General features: G+C 44.6%; 1 protein-coding gene across 1 annotated transcript in view; it reads left to right on the forward strand.

The window, feature by feature from the left end:
• Positions 1-435: 435 nt before the first annotated feature.
• The window catches only part of LYZ (lysozyme), a 102,748-nt gene continuing 81,005 nt past the window's right edge, over positions 436-22,178 (forward strand). The window contains exon 1 of the mRNA XM_078678662.1: positions 436-688. Coding sequence (XP_078534788.1) covers positions 547-688 — 142 coding nt within the window. The 5' untranslated portion in view covers positions 436-546. The remainder of the gene's footprint in view (positions 689-22,178) is intronic.

A 22,178-nucleotide genomic window follows, 5' to 3' on the forward strand; every position in this document is an offset into this window, starting at 1 on the left:
ATTTTAATTACTCACAGCAAAACCACCGTTGTTGTTTTTAATGTGCCTGATACTGCTTACTAACAATGGCAAAGCCAATAGGCCTGGCATCTCTTGGGCATATGACTGTCCTGTGATCTGTCTGAATACTGTAACAAAAAGTCACCGACAGACACCCAAATACTGGCAGCATGGCGACTGTTTTCCAGGTCGCCATCCTGCAGAAGCACAGGATTTGAGTCTACATGTTCAAAGCCGCACCCGTGCATCCCTGGTTATATAGGTCGTGCCCAACTGATAAGATACCTAGTTACGCTTCTTAGGAGGCCTCCATTCTGCCCCCTCCCACCACCTTATTCATCCCACTTAAAGCACTGAACACAACAAGAATGAAATAAGAGTAACGCTAATGACACTCGGTGGGAAAGTACCAGACAAGGAAGTGGTCAATGACTGTGGAGGAGGTGGAGTTCGGTCTTGGCAAACTCAAAAGGAAGTGGAAAGGAGAGATCTCAGTACAGTCCGAAACAGACTCCAAAAGGTCATACTCCGCCCGCTGGACCAAGGATGCTGCTGCCCCTGGCACTGACCCTGGGCCTCTGCCTCAGCCTGCCAGCAGCGCATGGAAAAATATTCAAGCGCTGTGAGCTGGCAAGCACCATGAAGGCGATGGGGCTCGATGGATACAGCGGATACAGTCTTGCAAACTGTGAGTATCCACCGCAAGGATCGGGCTCAGATCTGTGGTGCTGAGGGGAAGTCCTTCGGAGACCGCTCAGCTTTAAAAAGAAAAAAAAAGCGTTGCTTTACATACATTTCAGTATAGTGATTTGTACTGAGACACGTTTACGATGCTGCAATTATTTGATGTAAAAAGATTCCTAAAAGTCTTCGATAACTGAAAATACATCAGAACAACTTCTCTTTAATCAAACACCAAAATAGATGTGGTTCCAGGTCCCGCGGGGATGCAGGGGTGCACGTGCACCTTTAATTTACATCGTGTGTTTTTTTCTTCATATAGGCTGTGAGAGCAGATAGTGCGCTTAATACTGAAAGGGCTTTTATTCTACTGATAATATTGTTTTATTTAACATGATTCTATCAAACTTGTGAGTTTGTGTGCCTTCCCCCGGACACTCCTCCCATCAGCACTGTGGTCTTCAGAAGCTCTTCTGCCTCGCCACATAGGGAGTGGTCAGGTCAGGAGTCCGTGTGGGAGTGTGCAGTGCTGCTGCAGGGGGGGGTTGCTTTTCCACCAATGGCAGAGCTTCAGCCAGCCTCCAGCCAATCACTAGCAGGAAGCCCGGGAGCTGAGCTCAGGGAATGGAAAACTCGACGACTAAGATTTATTAAAGTTTGCGCGGAACTGAAATGCTCAGAGTAAAAAAAAAAGTGCAATATCCTATTTAAAGTTCCACCCCGATGGTTGTATTTCTGAATATGAACCTATTGTTTCCCCTTCCTTTTATTAAAAGGGACTTGGCTCAATGCTAATCCATTATGAAATATCCTCTTGTTAACTTTTCCGTGCAAAAAACATACACGCGCAAATGGGTATTCGGGGAGAACTTGAAGAAGCCGACTGCAGGGAGGTCAGCGCCCCGGGGTTTTTGGGAGAGGGTGCAGTCAAAGTGACTGCCTTCAACGTAGCCCAATAGGGCTATATGTGGGGTTCCTGTTGAGCTGCCTGACACCATTTTAGATTTCAGGGGGCCTGGTGGCAGGGAGACCTGTAATTCTTTTTTCCACCGTCCACTTGTCCCTTTATTTACTGTTTTTAAGGCTCCTTAGGGCATGCAAGTTTTTTTTTCTGGGTCCCGTTGTTGGCACAGGTGCACATGGGGCTGTTACGTTGTAATGTCTTCGCTTGAGACAGGTGCGTAGTGGAGGCCTGTAAGGTTTTCCAGGAGATTTCATAGGTTGGAGTGACGTTGCCCTTGGTGAAACACAGGGAAAGGGAGGGTTGGCAGGAAGTTCAAGGTCAAAGAAGTTTAGTTCGTTAGAATTTAATGCTTACAAATAGTCTGGAGGAAATAGTTAAGGTTAAGAAACCTTGAAATGTGGGACAGCGGTTAAGTTAATTGGTTGTGTAGCGAGGTGGTAATTTTGTAAGGCAGTGCACCAGGAATACACTGTTAATATGCACCTGTTTCAGTAAAGTGACCTTTTCCACACTTTGGGGCACATTACGATCGCGGACGGACTTGCGTCCGTCCGCGAGCCCTGAGTAGGAGGGAACGTCCACATGTGCTGCGGCGTTCCCTCTTGTGCAATTAAGATGTGACCGCCACCCTGGCAGTCACATCCTGTATTTTTTACATTGCGGCGGGTGCTGCTTGAAGCAGCACCCGCCGCAATGTAAAAAATGAAAGCAGTGCATTTGCATGCACAAAGCGGCAGGCACCGCGCGGTGCCTGCCGCTTCATGCACGCAAAGGCAGGGGGGTACCATAGGTACCCCCCATGTGCACCCCCCACCCCCCCTTCACCCAGGGGGCCCGCAACAGGCCCCCGAAGTGAATGTCCGTATGCTTTTCCACGGCGGAAAAGCCGCCGCGGAAAAGCATGTGATTCCCTCCATCCTAATATGGCTGGCGGTGTCTGATAGACACCGCCAGCCATGTTAGTGCTTTTCCGCTGCGGTCAGAAGGCGACCGCGGCGGAAAAGCTGCGGACGGAATTCAAGACCCACCAGCCATCCTAAATTGGAGGTTCCGCAGCGGTTTTCCCGCATCCTCCGGGCCGGCGGTGGCTTCCGCCGGCCCTGAGGATGCAGGAAAACCGCGATCATAATTGGCCCCTATATACGATGTTCAGTGGATTGTACTGGTTCCCTATCTCCCAAAGTGGATCAATGCTGCCCAGTTACAGGTAAAAGCTGCTGAGGGGAGGGGATATATTTATTTTTAGAACACTGTGATGGAGTTCTACCAGAGGGGAAACAGAGTGGGCAACTGACGGGTCTGAGCTCATTGTGAGGGGTTCTCTAAGGGGGGCACTGGCAGAGACCCAAGAGTGACACAGTAGCCGACCTCATAATATATGAGCAGGATCTCTGTAGTTACTTTTACTCTAACATCCTGGCTCTTTCCCATTATCCCAAGTTGTAGATATCCTGCTACTTAGTCTCAATATATGAAACTACTCACTTAACTGTTAATTTCAGAAACTTGAGTGCTGGTACTGCACTCCTATGTATTTGTCATTCACAGCATATACCCAACCCTCTCTATTTACACACCCTTAACTTGTTTTTTTCTCGACTGAACCGCGTGGATCTGAACCTGCGTCTTTTGCACTCAGCAACATCTAAACGCAGGCCCCTGCCCACAATACCACTTTAACCCTGTGGATCTCTTTTGTCTGATTTATTTCCCTCCAGCAAATTAGTTCCTCAGGTTGGTGAGCTTATGAAATAGAGCTTCAGAATTGAGCAATACAAGTTGTGTCAGTCTCTGTGTGCAGCATCTGAACCACAAAAACACATAACTTGTTACTTGAGGGCAGCCATCCAGCACAGCCTATACTATGTGTGCTACAATCCCTACGCGATCCCTCTAAAAAACCCACACTTGTGTCACAAATGTATTTGTAAATAGCAAGTTCACCCTAAGGGATGTCTTGGCACTGAGCTAACAGATGTTTATAGTAGTTACCCAATTTAGTATGCCTCAGTTTGTCAACCTTGGATGGATGAAATGCTGAGCAAACCCACCATTGCTTTAAACATGTGAACATGAGGTCAAACTCGGGTTCCTAGAGTTAATGCTTTAGTCCACTGAGGCACCAGGCATGGAATGTGAAGTAGGGGTGCACTGATCCCCGAGGAGATATGTATTTCTTTACTTAGGATGCCAATCAGGATGTATGTACAGGGTCTCTGAGTACCATTTCTACCAATGAGATAGGGAGGCTTCACCCTTTCCATGCCGCAACGTGTCCCCTACACTGGGCCTACGAAGGTGTTGTAAGTGTTTTTAGAGAAGATAAAAGTACCTGGTTGCAAGACTATTCATTCCTTGATACCAGACAGCTTCTTCCAACCAGTCCATATTGTTCCTGTCCCAGGAGCTAAGGTCCCTGTAGGAACCAAAACCTATCTGATTCTAGAGACTTTTTTGTACTGTTAAATCAAGTCCAGCTTCTCATGGAGGCTCCATTCTGGCCACGGAGCTGCATGTCAGTTGCCAGTTGCATGTCAGTTGCCAGTTGCACGTCAGTTGTCAGTTGCACCGAGTCTGCTTCACTGGTGCAGGTCAAAGGGTGAAATCTAAACTTGAGTCCAGAGACCCCTGTGTCTTGCACCAGAAAGTGAAACGCAGCTTTTTCCATCGGCTGCCTCTGCCACAGTTACAGCCTCATCAAGAGTAAGGCCTCCTCTACTGATCGCGTCACAGAGAAACACAATATTTCCTGGATCCTGCGGCCCTATAGAGCACAGATGCAACCTCTGGGCACCACAGGCGTCCTGCTGAAGTCTCCAAAGGAGTCAGCAAGATCCATTAGGTGAGAAGCAATAGGTATTTGCAACTCCCGTTCATGTTTCTGTGTAAAGAACGTGAATATGCAGCCATGCAGTCGATATGGCCCACCTCTAAGGACTGATTTATGTAAATTTCTCAGTATATTTTTACATTTTTCATTTTCTCGTTATTGTTGTCCATTGAATTAACATCTGGGTGTGCTCTGGTAGAGCATCTAGTGAGCCACAGCATAGCAGCCTAGGAAACACTATGCATTCTGCTAACTGCAGCTTTATAAAATGTGCAATGTATGCCTACCAGGAGCTTTATGAAAAACCGCAAAATGTGATAGCTGACACATATTGGAACTTGAAAATGTCGTTTTCAGAGTGAAGACTTATGGGACTTTGGTATTATAGAAAAGTGCATAGTTTACAAGATGGGGAATTCTGGAAGCCTACTAGATGTGCTTACAGGGACCCTTTTGGAAATTTGTAACATGCTACATATGCAAATGCAATTACAATGTAATACATCGTACTACTTAGACTGTTAGGGAGTTTAACATGAGTGAATATTAGGAGTATTATGAAAGCTTGCAAAGTAGAGTATGCTAACAGATGCATTGTGAAAACCAGTGCTTGAAAGTTGTACCAACTTAGTTTATGGCCCGAGGTGGAAAGTGTTCGGCTTAATTATGCAATGATGGGTTTTCCCGGCTTGAACCTCAAAATACACCGAATCGGTACAGGGAAGGATAACATATTTTTCTTAACCTGTTGCCAGTACTCCGTACTATTGGTCTTAAACTAACCTTCTGATGGCCTATTTTTATTGTTTATACTTGTGGTGGTAACCTCTATTTAGTAGTTGAAAAGCATTGGATGTGGCACCCATTTTCGCTCCAGTACTCCCTTCTGGTCTTGTGCTAAGTGGCTGATTTTGGAACATGGAGATCTTGAGCTCAAATCGAGGCTACAGTGTTTGACTGGAAATAGTGTGATACTGGTCAAATCACGTAATTTCCCTGTGCCTATAATTGTGCAAGTATATGCAATGTGATTCATTTAAAATGTGGGAAGTAATGTCATGAAATTCAAAGGTCGCGAAGTTCACGCTTTCACAGTTTCTCATATGTGTTCCAAAAGCAACCTATTTGCCACTAAGTTTACCAAACATTTATTGGAGGAGAACTCCATAGTTTCCCTATGTAACAGAATTTGGATCCTAACACATTTCACCAATGGTTACAGCAAAATATAACTTAAAAAGCAAACGTTTGTTTAATTTCCTAAATAAAGCATTGGGGGTGTCCACCGTCCCCCTTTAAGTGACCTTTATCTCCTTTCAATTTTTAGCAAGTTTCTGATGTAATGTGCTACAAAAACACCTCGGGGCAGAATTCTTTGGAAGGAATTTCCCAAATCTTAAGACCCTACTACATTATTTCCTGCTGGCCATTTATACCTTAGAATGTACAAACTGCCAATATTTGTCAACCTCCTCCTAACCCATTGTAGACAGGTCTTTATTTCGGTCAATATTACTGGCCTCTACTGCATTTTAAAATAAAAATTGACACTTTAGTTTCTGAAATAAATATTATTACATATATATCTGTATTTACATTTAAAAAAGTAAGTAGAACAAGTCAATGATGCATCCTTGTTGATACTATGTCTGAGTGTCTACGCGCCAGGACACTCCAGAGCTACGCGCCAGGACACTCCAGAGTATTAGTGCGCGGTACAAATCTTTCTATAACATAACATATAACATATATTTTAGATTTTCATGTCTTGAAATACTTAAAATTCGTTTGTCTGTTTGCATCGGAAGTTTCACTACCAGTGATTTAGATTAAGTCAAATATTCCATCAGGGGGGCGTGGCCGGCGGCCATTGAAGCAGTCCTGCTCTTGTTTAGCTACACTGCTAACCTAGATTGACCAACAAATCCAGCTCAATGTAAGCACAGGACTTCTGCTGCTTATTGATGTTTGGGGGAACTGTGGTTGCCCCTGAAGAGGCCACATACTACACTACTGTGGGACAGTTTTCTGCAGAGAAATTCTGCTGTGGAATGCTTTCCGGGGTTTTCCATTCACTTTGACTCGCAGAGAAGTCGCTTGGTGACCATGCATCATGCTGCTTTTAACAAAGCATGCGGCCTGGTCCTCCCTGCGAAGGGGCTTTACTTCACAGGTATCCTCCTTGATGGTTCAGGAAGTCATGCTATTAGACAGACCCAAGCATGGACAATGGGACTCCTGTTGCAAAGACCTTGGTTCAGCTGGACATGGGAGTGCATTCCTGTCCTTTAGGGGTTAGGGCACTCATGGTTAGATTTCTCTACCAATGTGGGGCGGTGTCCACTGATGAAGCATGCCGCCTCTGGAAAGGTGGGAGCTCTCATCCTTAAAATATTGTACTTTTCCATGAGATATTGCGTAAGGTTTCACTGTTTTTGATTACCCGGGCACCCAAAGTTCTTGGTACTAAGTTGAAGGGTAGGATGTGCTCTGGTAAAACTGTTTCCCCTCTTTCCGACACAGTATGTTATATACACATGGAAGTACTGTGGCACAGCTTGTTTGATGGCTGCTTGCTCTCCACTGCTGCTAAGGTATTGGGGTGTCAGGAACTTACACCATTCAGTTTTCCCTCATTAAGGTTCCTGGCTCAGTTAAAGACCCATTTGAATCCTCTCTCACCAGCAGTTCAGTTCCATTCGCAAACCGGCTGGGGTTTGGTTCGAGTCATGCGCCAGATGTGGTGCAGACAAAAGACTATGCTACAACCAAGGCTGAATAACAAAGCAATTCCTCTTGTATTTTTGGTCCCTATGTTAGATGGTGACTTTATGGGGTAGAACAGTGTACTTATTCAAGTGAATGACACTGCCAGTGCTTAATTTGTAAAACCATCAAGTGCCAGGGCCCTTCTTGGAAGGCTACTGCAGCCTGCACCATGCATTACTCCGACATCCTACAATTTCGACAATTCAGACAGTTTCTGGCCACACAGTGCTATAATAATGACATGAGAGGCTGGCTTTATTAGTTTTCACTGTATATTGACTTAATAAACATAGTTGCTGTGTTCGTCTCAAAATTAAAGAAGCCAACGCCACCATGGGGTGGGCTGTCTCTAGTGCTAGTGCTGACAATTAAGTGCCGGTGCTGAGCACCGGAAACCACCGGCACAAATTAAGCACTGTCTACTTCCAAAGGCCTGTTTGATGGAATAGATTTAATGAGGGTAGACCGTACAGCTTTCCCTTGTACTCCATAGTTAATTAAGATGTCCTGCATAAAAAACCTCAAAACGACGTGCTAAGTAGTAGGCAAAAATTTTAATAACTTATTCACAATAATCGATCCTAAAATTAGTGTAGTGTATGGTCAGTAACATCGAATCGTCAATCTATGGTAATAGATGAACAATTTCCCAAGAGACCGAGTCCAAGGGACTAGGGAAAAAGTATCTCTATTACAATATCACAAAATTCAAAGATTCAATAAGTAGATGAAATAAAACGTTGTGTTAATCTATTGCAGTAAATAATGTAAAAACCTTGTAGTGGAACACAAATAAATCTCTGCCTATTTCCCAAACACCTTTGTCTGTTCTTAAGACAGATGAAAGCATACAAAAAAGTGATGGATGGAATGCTTGAATTACTGTCAGCCACTGGTAATTACTTGGGGTGCACCCTAGTCCATCATTATTTTGAAACACCATACTAACTCAGTTTGGGCCTAGCAGTATACAAATCGGTCTTGACTGTGCTTCAATGGGAACAGTTTAGCCTGAAATGCCAAACCAGGTCTTCTTTGAACCGGAACACAAGCAATCCAGGACCGTTTTCTGCCTAGTTAGGAGGGCTCATCCTCCAGGAATAGCTTGGTTTAGTGACACAGTGTGCACGCGACCCATGTCTGGGCATTTCTGGGATGCGGCCCAGTAATTTCCAGTTGCTGAGATTCATTCAAGCAGTCCGTCCATCATATTTGGCATACTTTAATGCTCTTAAGACAGTGTAGACGTCTATAAACCATGTGTCACCTTACCGCATCTTCATAATAAATATATAGACTTCTTTTTTTCAAACATTTTGAATATTAATGTTTGTGTAGCCTTGTCACTCGGGGAGAAGAGAAAAGGCCTGTACAGTAACCACAGATCCAACATTGCAGGTCACAGTAAGGGTGACCTGAAGACTGGTATGGCTGGCGGATGATATGTAATGTACACAGATTCTTGGTGTATGGGGGTCCTACATTTGGATCACCTATTCAGCCTCCCCCCTCCCCCCCCCCCGCGTCCCTGGTGCTTTCACGCCCGGATTTAGGGCTGAACATCTGTTGCTATTGCTTGCACTGGTATGTACTTTTTAGCTGCTGTCTGAAAATTAACCATGTAAACTTTCAATGAAAAGAAAGATTAATAAAAGTATTTTATGTGTATGATTTATTTGTCCCATTCTCATAGTGACTTTAAGAAAACTACAGCCATGCAAAAATGATGTCTTTTTATCATAAAGAAATACAATGCCAAGCCTTAACTGTCCATGCCAGGAGTGACCACTATTTAATGTAATCACTCGCCTTTCTTTTGAAAACCAAAAGCCCCTGCACAATGAAAAAAGTGACAACTTGGGCAACTGAAACCTATTTTGCAAATGGGGTAGAAAGAGAACCAGCTTGTTCTGCTTTCTGTTCAGCTTTCTGTTTATTTAAACAAATCTAGGCGGCAGCCGGATCGTATTACAGAAACTAAATGAAAGTAGAGGACAAAGGAAATCACGCAGAGGCACGCCTGGTGGTCATGGATGCAAAACAGGAACTACTGCTGAAAGGAAATCACTTGAGCCCGTCTGTGCTCACCGCAAACAGAGAAGTGGTCAGACCCAGGACATTCTTGTGAAATATAGGACTGTTCAAATGTATTATTCACCAATGGTGTAAGGAACTGCACAGAAGGTGGTGCTGCTGCTGAAGCGGGACACCAGACCGATCTCCTATTTGGAAAGTATATACAGAGTCAACTTTCAGGCTTGATTCCCTGACCTGGTGGGACTTTTGGTCAAAGTCTTTCCCCTCCTCATAGCAGAGGCAGACACCTCAAATTCTAGTAAACATTGTTCATGCTAAGGAGTTGCATCAGCAACTAATTGCTTGTGGCGGCGCACCATATGATGCTTCTGATTGAAAGAAGCAATGCAGACCTCATCCCGACCAACCCAAGCTCACTTTGCTAGGCAGTTGTGATGTTCTGTAGACGATTGTACATCTAAGAGATGATGTGCTATTCAGACACTTATTGCAGTACAAAACCACGGCTGGTCAGGGAGAACCAAAGCTCATGGGAAGAATTTAGACAAGAATTGTTCGTGCTGGTCAGCATTTCTCACTAGTGAACGGGTAAGGGTACCAGCCTGCTTCACTAAGGAAATGTCCTAACAGCTACAGACTTTGGGGAGTAATTCGATTTTGGCAGATGGAGGACGAATTCAGAGCATCCACCAAACATTGGTGGATGTCTCACCCCGCTACTTAGAGTGCACACGTGTCCATTTTAAATAGAGTTTATGCACATCAGTGGGACATCAATTTTTGACAGATGTCCTGCATTCGCCAATCTCTAAATAATACCCTTCATGTCTTGGAAACCGTTGAAATGTTGAATTAGCAAACTGGCTGGCAAAACTACTTGCAATATCATAAGTAGAATTATCTTCTACATAAAGCATATTTAGTCATCTATAATTATGATAAAATTATTTAGAAATTAATTTATTGAGTTTCTCCTGTACCACAAGCAGGCTCTGTATATTCGTATCATTCAGTAATGCCCCAATAGGACTTCATGCCCTGTTGTAAAACCCCATCACTGCTGGCAATGTCAGGGTCTCTTTGTGTGCCATGATCATCACTAAAGTTTATTTTAGGACAGAGCCCATAAAGTTACGTGCAAATAAATCCAATTACATATAGACGCAAATGCATATCATCTTGATTTGCAGGCATCTCAGAGAACCAAGCAAAAGTAACCAAGAAAATTATTATGCCAAACATATATGCGTTCTGTGTATGTGCCAAAGCGTAATAGGAATTTTAATATAGCAAAACCTAAAGGATTGAAACATAGGGCCTGATTTAGATCTTGCAGGATGGGTTACTCCATCACAACAGTGACGGATATTCCATCCGCTGAAATATAAATACCATAGGATATAATGGGATTTACATTTTGTCGCAGGGGATATCCTTTACCGTTGCGAAAGTAATACGTCCATGGATATGTAAATCAGGCCCATAATTGTTTGTAGGCAATAATTGCTCAGTGTTAGATTTTTTGTACATCTTAAGAGAGTACAACAGGTAACAACCATTTCCTGTGCTGAACAGTAGGCAGCGAGTAATACAAACCCTTTATTTTCCTCTTCTGCAAGCACTTCTATTGCTCCCCCACTCCGTCACTTCCAGTTTTTTTTTAATTATTATTATTTTTTTCTTTCAGAAGGGCCCAGCAGCTGCAATTTGCTATTGGGCTTTTTCTTTCCATAAATGCACTTTTGCAAGCCTTTGTTAAAATGTATTGTTCTAAGATTCATGTCGGCCATCTTGTAACATTAAATGGTAAAAAAAACAAAATGACCACCATGTCATGATTTTTTAAAAACATTTCTAAGAGATGAAGTGCTATTCAGACACTTACTGCAGTACAAAACCGTGGCTGGTCAGGGAGAACCAAAGCTACTGGGAAGAATTTAGACAAGAATTGTTCGTGCTGGTCAGCATTTCTCACTAGTGAACGGGTAAGGGTACCAGCCTGCTTCACTAAGGAAATGTCCTAACAGCTACAGACTTTGGGGAATAATTTGATTTTGGCAGATGCAGGACGAATTCAGAGCATCCACCAAAAATTGGTGGATGTCTCACCCGCCCTATTTAGAGTGCACACGTGTCCATTTTAAATAGAGTTTATGCACATCAGTATTTTCTAGGGCAGGTGGGACAGACACCAATTTTTGACAGATGTCCTGCATTCGCCAATCTCTAAATAATACCCTTCATGTCTTGGAAACTGTTAAAATGTTGAAATAGCATCCTGGCTGGCAAAACTACTAGCAATATCATAAGTAGAATTATCTTCTACATAAAGCATATTTAGTAATCTATCATTATGATAACATTATTTAGAAATTAATTTATTGAGTTTCTCCTTTACCACAAGCAGGCTCTGTATATTTGTATCATTCAGTAATGCCCCAATAGGACTTCATGCCCTGTTTTAAAAATCCATCACTGCTGGCAATGTCAGGGTCTCTTTGTGTGCCATGATCACCACTAAAGTTTATTTTAGGACAGAGCCCATAAAGTTACGTGCAAATAAATCCAATTACATATGTGCATATACATAAAATAAATATGCAACAATCTATTTGAAAACGGTTTAAAACACAGTTAAAAACAAGGAAAGACACAGGAAATAAAGTGTGCTTTTTAGACTATCTAATTTAAAAATGTTCAAAGATCAAGACACCATACATGACCAAAGACTCACCGCAATAAAATCTGAAGGACTGACTACGCAATTACTCTAGTGGTCTGAGCATTACAGACGCAAATGCATATGATCTTGATTTGCAGGCATCTCACAGAACCAAGCAAAAGTAACCAAGAAAATTATTATGCCAAACATATATGCGTTCCGTGTATGTGCCAAAGCGTAATAGGAATTTTAATATAGCAAAACGTAAAGGATTGAAACATAGGGCCTGATTTAGATCTTGCAGGATGGGTTACTCCATCACAACAGTGACGGATATTCCATCCGCTGAAATATAAATACTATAGGATATGATGGGATTTACATTTTGTCGCAGGGGATATCCTTTACCGTTGCGAAAGTAATACGTCCATGCATATGTAAATCAGGCCCATAATTGTGTGTAGGCAATAATTGCTCAGTGTTATATTTTTTGTACATCTTAAGAGAGTACAACAGGTAACAACCATTTTCTGTGCTGAACAGTAAGCAGCGAGTAATACAAACCCTTTATTTTCCTCTTCTGCAAGCACTTCTATTGCTCCCCCACTCCGTCACTTCCAGGTTTTTTTTTATTATTATTATTTTTTTCTTTCAGAAGGGCCCAGCAGCTGCAATTTGCTATTGGGCTTTTTCTTTCCATAAATGCACTTTTGCAAGCCTTTGTTAAAATGTATTGTTCTAAGATACATGTCGGCCATCTTGTAACATTAAATAGTAAAAAACCCTAAATGACCACCATGTCATGATTATTTTTAAACATTTCTTATATTATTTGTATGTAATCAAAACATCACACAACTAAAAAGAGTACAAAAAGAAAGCAGAAAGGTCAGGAACAATGCTATATATCAAGGTAGTGTGCCATATATGGTATAACAGTTGACAAATCAATCATGCGTCTGGTGGGGGGCAACAATTGAGCCAATGTACCCAGGGCCTGTTCACGGGGAGGCAAAGCACTTGCATGTCCCACATCCACCCGCAAACACCACAGGTATTCGTCTATGCATGCAGCCTTAGCTGGGCGCCCACTATCTACCAGGCTATCACACTCCAAAAGCCAAGTCTTGAGGTCCTTCCTGAATTGGGGCAGTGACGGTGATTGCCTTAGGGGGCGATGCAGAGTACTCCAGGTCTTTGCTGCGAGGTAGGAGAAGGATCTACCCCTAGCTGTGGTCTTGCGGATACGTGGGATGGCGGCTAGGGTCAGTTGAGCGGAGCGGAGGTCTCTGGTGGGTGCATGGACTGAGAGGCGGTGGTTGAGGTATTCAGGTCCTATGTCGTGTAGGGCTTTGTAGGTGTGTGTGAGGAGCTTGAAGGTGATCCTTTTGTTCACTGGGAGCCAGTAGAGGTCTATCAGGTGGCTGGTGATGTGGCTGCGGTGGGGGATGTTGAGGATGAGCCTGGCGGAGGCGTTCTTGATGGTTTGCAGTATCTTGAGAAGTTTCTGGGTGATGCTGGCATAGAGTGTGTTGCAGTAGTCAAGTCTACTGCGGATGAGTGCGTGGGTGACCGACTTTCTGGACTTGGCGGAGATCCACTTGAAGATCTTTCGGAGGAGGCGTAGCATGTGGAAGCAAGATGATGAGACAGCGTTGATCTGGCGGTTCATGGGGAGCGAGGAGTCCAAGATGATGCCGAGATTTCTTGCATGGTCTGTGGGCGGAGGTCCAAGATCTGCAGGCCAGCAGGAGACGTCCCAAGCGGAGGGGGTAGAACCCAAGATGAGGTCTTTGGTCTTCACTGAATTTAGCTTGAGGCAGCTGTCCTTTATCCAGGTGGCAACAGCCTTTGTCGCGTCGTGGAAATTTCTATTGGCAACTGTGGGTTCATTGGTGAAGGAGAGGATCAGCAGGGTGTCATCGGCATAGTAGACAATATTGAGTCCGTACGTCCTGACATTGGCTGCGAGCGGGCCATGTAGATGTTGAAGAGAGTGACGCTCAAGGAGGATCTCTGAGGCACTCCGCAGATGATTTCTGTGCATTCCCGGAGGAACAGTGGTAGCCTGACTCTCTGTGTTCGGACGGTGAGAAAGGAATGGATCCATTCCAGGGCATTTTTGCGGATGCTGGCCTAGTGGAGTCTTGTGCATAGGGTGTGGTGAGAGATGGTTTCGAAGGTGGCTGAGAGGTCAAGGAGAATATTGGCTGCAGTGTTGCCTCGCTCAAGGGGGGTGCAGACGTTGTCTGTGGTGATGAGTAGGGTGGTCTCCGTACTGTGATTGATTGGGCAGCCAGATTGAAAGTGACGTGGTTCCCCTCGATGAACTTGGAAAGTTGGGCGTTGATTGTCTCTCGATGACCTGAAAGGAGAGCAGAGAGATGAGTCTGAAGTTCTTGAGGTCCTTCGGGTCTGCAAAGGGTTTTTTCAGCAAGGGGGTGATCTCTGCGTGTTTCCAATCTTCCAAGAATGTGGCGAAGATGATGGAGCACTTGATGATGCAGCAGAGTTTGGGGGCGATGGAGTTGCCGGCTCTGTTGAAGACGTGGTGAGGCAGAGGTCCGAGGGTGAGCCTGAGTGGATGCTCTTCATGATCTTGAGGGTGTTGTCTGTGGTCAGTGGAGTCCAACTGATCAGGGTCTGGTGTAGCTGGGGGCGATGATTGCAAGTGGGGTGAGAGGGTCTTGGGTATCGAAGTTGTTGAAGATGTCATAGATCTCCTTAATCTTGCAGTGGAAGAAGGTGCTAAGGTTGTTGCCGAGGTCTTAGGAGGGTGGGATGTCTGCCGTCTCTGTGCTGGGTTTGACCAAATATTTGACCATGGTGAAGAGTTCCTTGTTATTGTGCGCGTTGGCATTGATCCTTTCTTTTAGGGCCTCTTACGTTGTTGTTCTGATGAGGTGATGATGTGCAGTGACAGCAGTTTTGAAAGCTGAGCGGACTTCCACGGTCTTGCTCCTCCTCCATCTCTTCTTGAGCCATCTACAGGAGCGTCTGGACTCATGCAGAGCAGGGGAGAACCAACTGGCTTTTTTGGAGTGTGGTTTGGCTGGCACTTCTTGATTGGAGCCAGTGCGTTTGCGCAGTTGAAGATCCATTTGTGGAGGTTGTAAGCTGAGGTATTAGCATCTGCAGAAGACAGCGGTGGGGTGTAGCTGAGGGAGATGGTGAGCTGTTCTCCAGGGACTGTGTTCCAGCTTCTGCAAGGGTAGCAGTGGACGTGGTGGTGTACGGTGGGTTTGGTGAAGGAGATGTGGACGCAGTGGTGGTTTGTCCAAGGCAGCTCGGAGGTGTGGCTGAAGAAGACGTTATTGCTGGCGGAGAAGACAGGGTCAAGCGTGTGTCCTGCTGAGTGGGTTGGAGAGGTAACCCATTGTCTGAGCTCAACGGGCGCAAGGTTTTTCAGCAGGGACGATGTGTTCTTGTCGTTGGAGTTGTCCTGATGAAAGTTGACGTGGCCAAGGAGGATGTAGTTGGAGGAGGTAAGAGCATGGGGTGCGATGAAGTCGAGGATAGAGTCACTGAAGGGTGGACAGGGTCCAAGAGGTCTATAGATGATGGTGTCACAGAGGGTGGTGTTCGGCTTGGTCTGGACCTGGAAGTGAAGGTGCTTCATGTTGGTCGTTTTGTCGTCTGAGTGGCTAGTGAAGTGGAGGGTGCTTTTATGTACGATGGCGATGCCTCCACCTGGTTTGTTGATGCGATCCTTGTGAATGACCTTGTAGCCGACCGCGATGGCTGTGGCAACATCTGGGGCAGAGGTGGAGTTCATCTAGGTTTCTGTAAAGGTGATGTCAAAGTGTCCAGAGTCGAGTAGGTCCCAGATCTCCATGGTTTGTTTGCAGAGGGAGCATGTATTGAGCAGGATACAGCTGAAAGAGTCGGGTCTGGTATGTGTTGGTCGTGCGGTGGGTGGGGCTGGTGTGAAGTGGCAGGCGAAGGTGCAGCATCAGTGTCTGCAGGAGAAGAGACCCTCTGTGTCATTTGGTTATGCCTGACGGCAGACGGTGTGGTGTCCAGTGTTGAGGGCGTGGAGGGTGCTGGCATGCCGCAGTGACCCTGCCACCAAGCAGGTGGCTGAGTCCGAGACCGGCTTACAGTGCTGCAGGGGTATGGGACGGTGGACACACCACGCACCTGGCCACCCCCGGGGGAGGCACCCCCAGCAGGCGGAGGATACAGGGGCAGGTGCCGCAGCGGTGATGCCCTTAAGTCAGCCCAGGAACTTTTGCGGGAGCAGCAGTTGAATGGGAGCCACACTGTGTGGCCAATTGGCAGCACTGTCTGGGATAGGACACGGCCACAGCAGAAGTGAAGGGAGGAATGAAGCTCCCGGGAGGTCCAGATGGAGGAGTGGAGGAGCAGGTCCTTCAGATGACGGAACGTTTAGAGGAATCATTCAGTACATTTATCTATATTTCAAATTCCCACCAATTCACCAGGGTTGTTTGACTGCTCAACATGAATTATGTTGTTTTTATATGATCTTTATTAATATTGTATTAATTGTTGAGAAGGTTTTAAAATGCTGTACTGTGTTTATTCTTCTATGTGCTTTTATGGCATTTCTTGCCGAAATAAAGTCTATCTTGATTACCAGCAAAATGGGATTGGGCAGTGTCGCTGGTGGAATATTGCATCATTTTAGCAATGAACACTCTTGGAAAGCGGCATTGCAGCCTCAGTAAGTTAAAACCAATGCCTTCTCCACAGTCCTAACTTTTAACACCAAACCTGCTTATTAATAAGGATCAACAAGTGTAAAGAATATTTAGTTGGTTAATCTAATCTCGGGTAAAAGAAGCCATATAATTATGACCTCCTACTAAGAGAATGTTTCCTTTTTTCGAAGTTTTCTGTAATGTAGATTGTAAGGTATGGTGGGATATTCAGATAATTTTTCCCCAGGACATACTCTACAATAATTAAATGTTGTTTATCAGTGAGCACCCCAGACATTTTATTATCAATAACATTTTTAAAGTATTACAAAATTAAATGTACCCCACCATATTGTTGTGCAATTTGAAATGAGTAAATGAGCAATGAATCAAAATGAAATGCAATCTGTGAAAGAATGAGCTTCTTAAATAGGTTTTCTAGACCACAAATCATAGAGGTGTGTCCTAATAACCAAGAAAATTCTGTACAACCAGGACCTGAATTTTGTCCATTCATTCAAGCTGCAGAAATATATATTAGCAATGTATATTAGCAGGTTGCTAATAGCAACCATTGTAAATACAGCATAAAGATATGCCCCAGGTTCATCTTTCATGGCTGCAGCCCAAAGTTCATTGTCACATCAACCCGCCTGGCATCTCACCGACCGACGTGGTGCTCACATCCACCAAACACATTCCAAATCAGCAAACTAGTTGGGTTTTGCAGTCTATGCCAGGCTCTCGCTGAAGCTGGGAGTGAGGCACGCTGAAGGTTTTCTTCAGCAGTTCTGAATATATTGAAATCGACGGCAGTCTTAGAGGTAAAAACCATTGTATGCTAGCAGTTTTTAATGCCAATTCATCTATTGGTCCTGGAATCCTTGTTCATAGTGTGCTGCTCATGTAGAAAGGATATTGTTGTGCCTGGGGAGCGGTTATGGAGTGGGCATTAATTTCTACTGGAGCCCAAGGGTGACTGGAAGAGCATGGGAAGGGAAAACTCAAGTCTTGGAGAAATACTGTTTCTGAACCTGCCCCCCCCCCCACCTCCTTCATGTCACAGAACCAAGTCAAACAAGTGCCAGGAGAGGTGAGGGAGCAGAAGGGAAATCGTCTTAGCTTCCTTTAGTGCAACCTGCTGATCAAAAATGGCAGAGGCCTCACAGGGTGCACCACTCTGTCTTGCAAAAGCATACTGTGAACAGTATGTAGTAAAAGATTTTGTACATTGAAATTAATTGACGATATGCAACTTTTTATGTAGACACCTTAAAATGGAGGTACAACTATTGTTCTGTTCTGTTATTGTAGTTTGTATAGCGCGTGTATACCCTTAGGTGTCTTGGAGCTTCCGGTTCTCCGTACTGTGTTTCAGACCAATATTCCTAAAAAAGCCATGTCTTTAGTTGCTTTCTGAACTCAAGGAGAGAAGGAATTTTCCTCAGATATAATGGGAGAGAGTTCCACTCCTTTGAAATATTGTAACTGAAACTCCTCCCACCCTAGCTCATTTTTTAAATTCTGACTGCAGGCATCAGATTGGTATTTGCCGATCTCAGGGGCCTGTTGGGGATATACCATTTAAAAAGGTCCCATAAAAATGTTGGACCTTCTTTATGGAGAGCCTTGTGAGCTATACACAGTGCTTTAAATTGTACCCTCTGGCCGACTGGCAGCAGAGTGAAGGTCCCCAATCCCTGTTCTAATAGACTGATATTTGGGTATATCTAGTGCGAGTCTTGCAGCAGCATTTTGTACTGTTTGCAATTTTCTAAGGAGAGTGGATTGGATATTAATATATAGGCCATTGCAATAATCAAGCTTAGGTAGCACTAGCGAGGTTACAACCGTCTTTCTAGATTTTTTAGGAATAAATATAAATATTTTCCTTAAGGTTTTTATCATAAAATATGCTGAAGACACCACCATGGATACTTGAGGTTTTAGATTCAACTTATTGTCTATGATAACTCCCAGGTTTTTGGCTTTAGTCACTGGTATGGAGGGGGTGCCAAGATTGTCCGGTCACCACTCCGGGGACCAGGGGGGAAAAAGATTCCCAAACATGTTTACTTTCCTTCTTGCTTGAATTTAATTTCAGGCAGTGATAACTCATCCAGGTACTTAATTGGATCATACAATCGTGAGGTTTTGTGGAATGATTGATATCCTTGTCCACTGTCGAGATAACCAGTTGGGTATCATCGGCATAGGAAGTGGGAATCAGATTGAAGCTTCTGGTCAGTGGGGCCAATTCTGCCACATAAATATTAACCCGTTGGCTGCTTCCGCTTTTTTGCGGCAGTGCGGCCGTTTTGAAAAACGGGCGCGGTCGCGTCGGCCATTGGCCGACGGCAGCACCAGCGAGGAAGTGCTTCAGCAGCCAACGGGTTAAAAAGCGTGGGGCTCAACGATGAGCCCTGAGTGACCCCGCATGGCAGTGTAAAAGGTGTTGATTTGAAAATGCCCAGGTGGACAGATTGAGTTCTATCTGATAAAAAGGATGTCAGTAGGGGAAGTGCAACTACCCCAATCCCTATTGTTTTTAAGCTCTGCACCAGAAGAGTTTGATCTACAGTATCAAATGCAGCGGATAGGTCCAGCAGTATAAGAACTGCTGGCCCACCGCCATCTAATGAGGATCGGATTTCTTCTTTAGTTTTTATCAGAGCCGTTTCCGTACTATGATTGGTTCTAAAACCGAATTGGCTGTGGTTTAAAACTTTGGTGTCAGCGATAAAAGCAGAGAGTTCTGTGTTTATGATTTTCTCTATTATTTTTGCAGGCAGAGGGATTCATGCAATGGGTCGATAGTTGGTTGGGTCAGTTGAATTTAGATTCATTTATTTAAAAAGAGGCAGGAAACAGGTCTGTTTCCATACAAAGGGAAAAGATCCTCGTGACATCATCTGGTTAAACAGCTTGGACAGATAAGGTCCCATGAAATGGCTAATGCTTTTTAGAACTCTAGGGAGGCAGGGATCTTCTGGTGATCTTGATTTGGCAATAGAAATGAGTTTGACTATTTGAGTGGCTGATGTGGGGGTACAATTAAGAAAGGATGATTTGGCCGTGTCTTCTTGCTCTACTTTATAATGTGATTTAGAGTATGCAAATTGATTGAAGATTTGATCCACCTTGGATTTAAAGGTGTGAGCAAGTGTGTCACTAAATTCTTGGCTTAGGTTGGCAGAGCAAAACCAAAGGGGAAGGTGGACGGAGTATTGAACATTGCAAGCACTCACCCCCAGTCAACTGATCTGGGTTTAATCCATCATCATTCTTTAGCTCACTCCGCCACCCCAGTTCAGACATGGCTATATGCAAATCAGTCTGACCCTGTGCCTCATGGGAACAGTCCAGCCCAAACTGCCAAGCCATGTCTTTGCTGGACCGGAAACAAGCATCCTGGGACCGGTTTCTGGCTAATCAGCCGTCATCAGCAAGGCTAGCTTGAATCCAGTGGCAAAGTGAGCAAGGGACTCACATCTGTGCATACCCTGCCAACTTAGGGCAAACAAAGCAAAACCAAAGGGGATGATGGACGGAGTGTTGAACATTGCAAGCACTCACCCCCAGTCAACTGATCTGGGTTTAATCCATCATCATTCTTTATCTCACGCCGCTACCCCAGTTCAGACATGACCATATGCAAATCAGTCCCGCCCTGTGCCTCATGGGAACAGTCCAGCCCAAACTGCCAAGCCATGTCTTCTCTGGACCGGAAACAAGCATCCTGGGACCAGTTTCGGGTTCATAACCCTCATCAGCCAGGCTAGCTTGAATCCAGTGGCAAAGTGAGCAACGGACCCATGTCTGGGCATACCCTGCCAACTTAGGGCGAACAAAGCAGGGTTGGCAGAGTCCTCTGTCATACTTGAGGTCAGATGTTTTACAGTTTGGAATAGTTCCTTGCTTGAGTTACCAGCTTTTTCAATTAATAATGTATAGTATTGGCTTTTCTCGAAAATCAACTTTTTTTTAAAGTCTAAGAGCAAAGCTTTGTATTTTTCTTTTTCTGGTGCTTTGTAATGTTGTCGCCATAATCTTTCTTGTCTTCTGCAAGCCTGTTTGTCTAATCTTAAGGCTTCAGAAAACAATGGAGGGGAAGGGGTTTTCCTATTTTTATTAATGGTTGTAATCGGGGCAAGTTTTAAGCAATTGGAATCTAGCCATGAAGTATATTTTATGGCTGAAGATTCTGCCTTTAGCTCCAAATGCAGCTGGGTTTGAGCTAAGTGGTCCACCAATGACAGAGGATCAATTTTGTGCCAAGATCTACCCCTGTGATCGGATCGAAGAAGCTTATATCTAAAAAGAATAACATGGTGATCAGATCAAGTTAGTAGAAGGGTAGATATATTAAATAGGGCAGGAATATTTGAGAAAAGGCCATCTAGAGTATGTCCGGCTAGATGCGTAGGTTCTTAGATAACAACAACAGCAAAGGTATAGTAGGACCCGGGGGAATGTTTAAAGACCAAGCTCTGGGAACAGTCCCCACAGATACAGAACAACAAAAAAGTACCAGAGGGTCTAGGAAACAGAAGCGTCTTGTCCTGTTTCTTACAGCTGTGTCATTCACATGGCGTGTAAGAAGTGAAGACCTCACCCCACCTGGCAGCAGCTCAGGAAAAGAGTGAAGCGCCGCTCTGTCCGTCGGTGCTTCAAAATCAGCGTCTGAGCTCAGACGGACAGAGCAGAGTTCAGTTCTGTGTATTAGCACAAGGCCACCACCTCTGCCCAATTGCCTATTATGTCTAAATACTTTATGGCCGTGAGGGACAGCAATGTTAAAAGCAGGTTCAGAAGTGACATTGCCCCACATTTCTGTTATAAACAGTACATCAATTTTATTGTCAATAATGATGTCGGCCACTTCATAGCTATGTTTTATGAGGGACCTGGCATTAATAAGTGCTAACTGTAGTTCGCTAGGCATTGGATTTGGATAAATGGCATCGGTATGTGAGTATGATGTCTGGTTTAAGGTTTTTTGTATTTTTACATTGCACCCCAGGCATTGCGAATATTCATATTTTATAAAATCCTCACCTGTGAATAGATTGCATGCATGTTGTCTCTTAGGCTTTCTCCTGTGTAGTGTAGTCTTGTCACATCTACGGTCCTTGAGCCAGGAGTTCTGGCCCTGGGCCCGGTCCAGGCGCAGACGGGCTTGCCTTTGGCGCGCCTTTGGCGCGTCACCTGCGCGTCCTATCCAGCATGCCTCTAAACAGGCATGTCTGGAGTCTGGACCGCTAACCTGGGCGGACGTTAGAGCCCGGAAGTGGTTTTCACCGCGAGGTCTTCCGACCGCAACAATCGGCAAAGCCGCGGCGGACTGGGGAAGCCTCCGTGAGGTGTGCCAAGTAAGTAAAATACAGTTTTAAAAATGAATTTCCAATTAAAAAGGAATTACCATCCTTTTAAAAATGCAGACTTTAAAAATGCGGCCAGTAGCATGTGCAAAGACACAATGTGCAGACAATAGCAGGAGAAACAACAGGCAACGTGATAGAGGACATGAACAGCATTAGGAGACCGCTGCGCGTCCTATCCAGCGTGCCT

The sequence above is a fragment of the Lissotriton helveticus genome, chromosome 1_1, assembly GCF_964261635.1.
Source record: "Lissotriton helveticus chromosome 1_1, aLisHel1.1, whole genome shotgun sequence".
In the NCBI taxonomy this organism is placed as follows: Eukaryota; Metazoa; Chordata; class Amphibia; order Caudata; family Salamandridae; genus Lissotriton; species Lissotriton helveticus.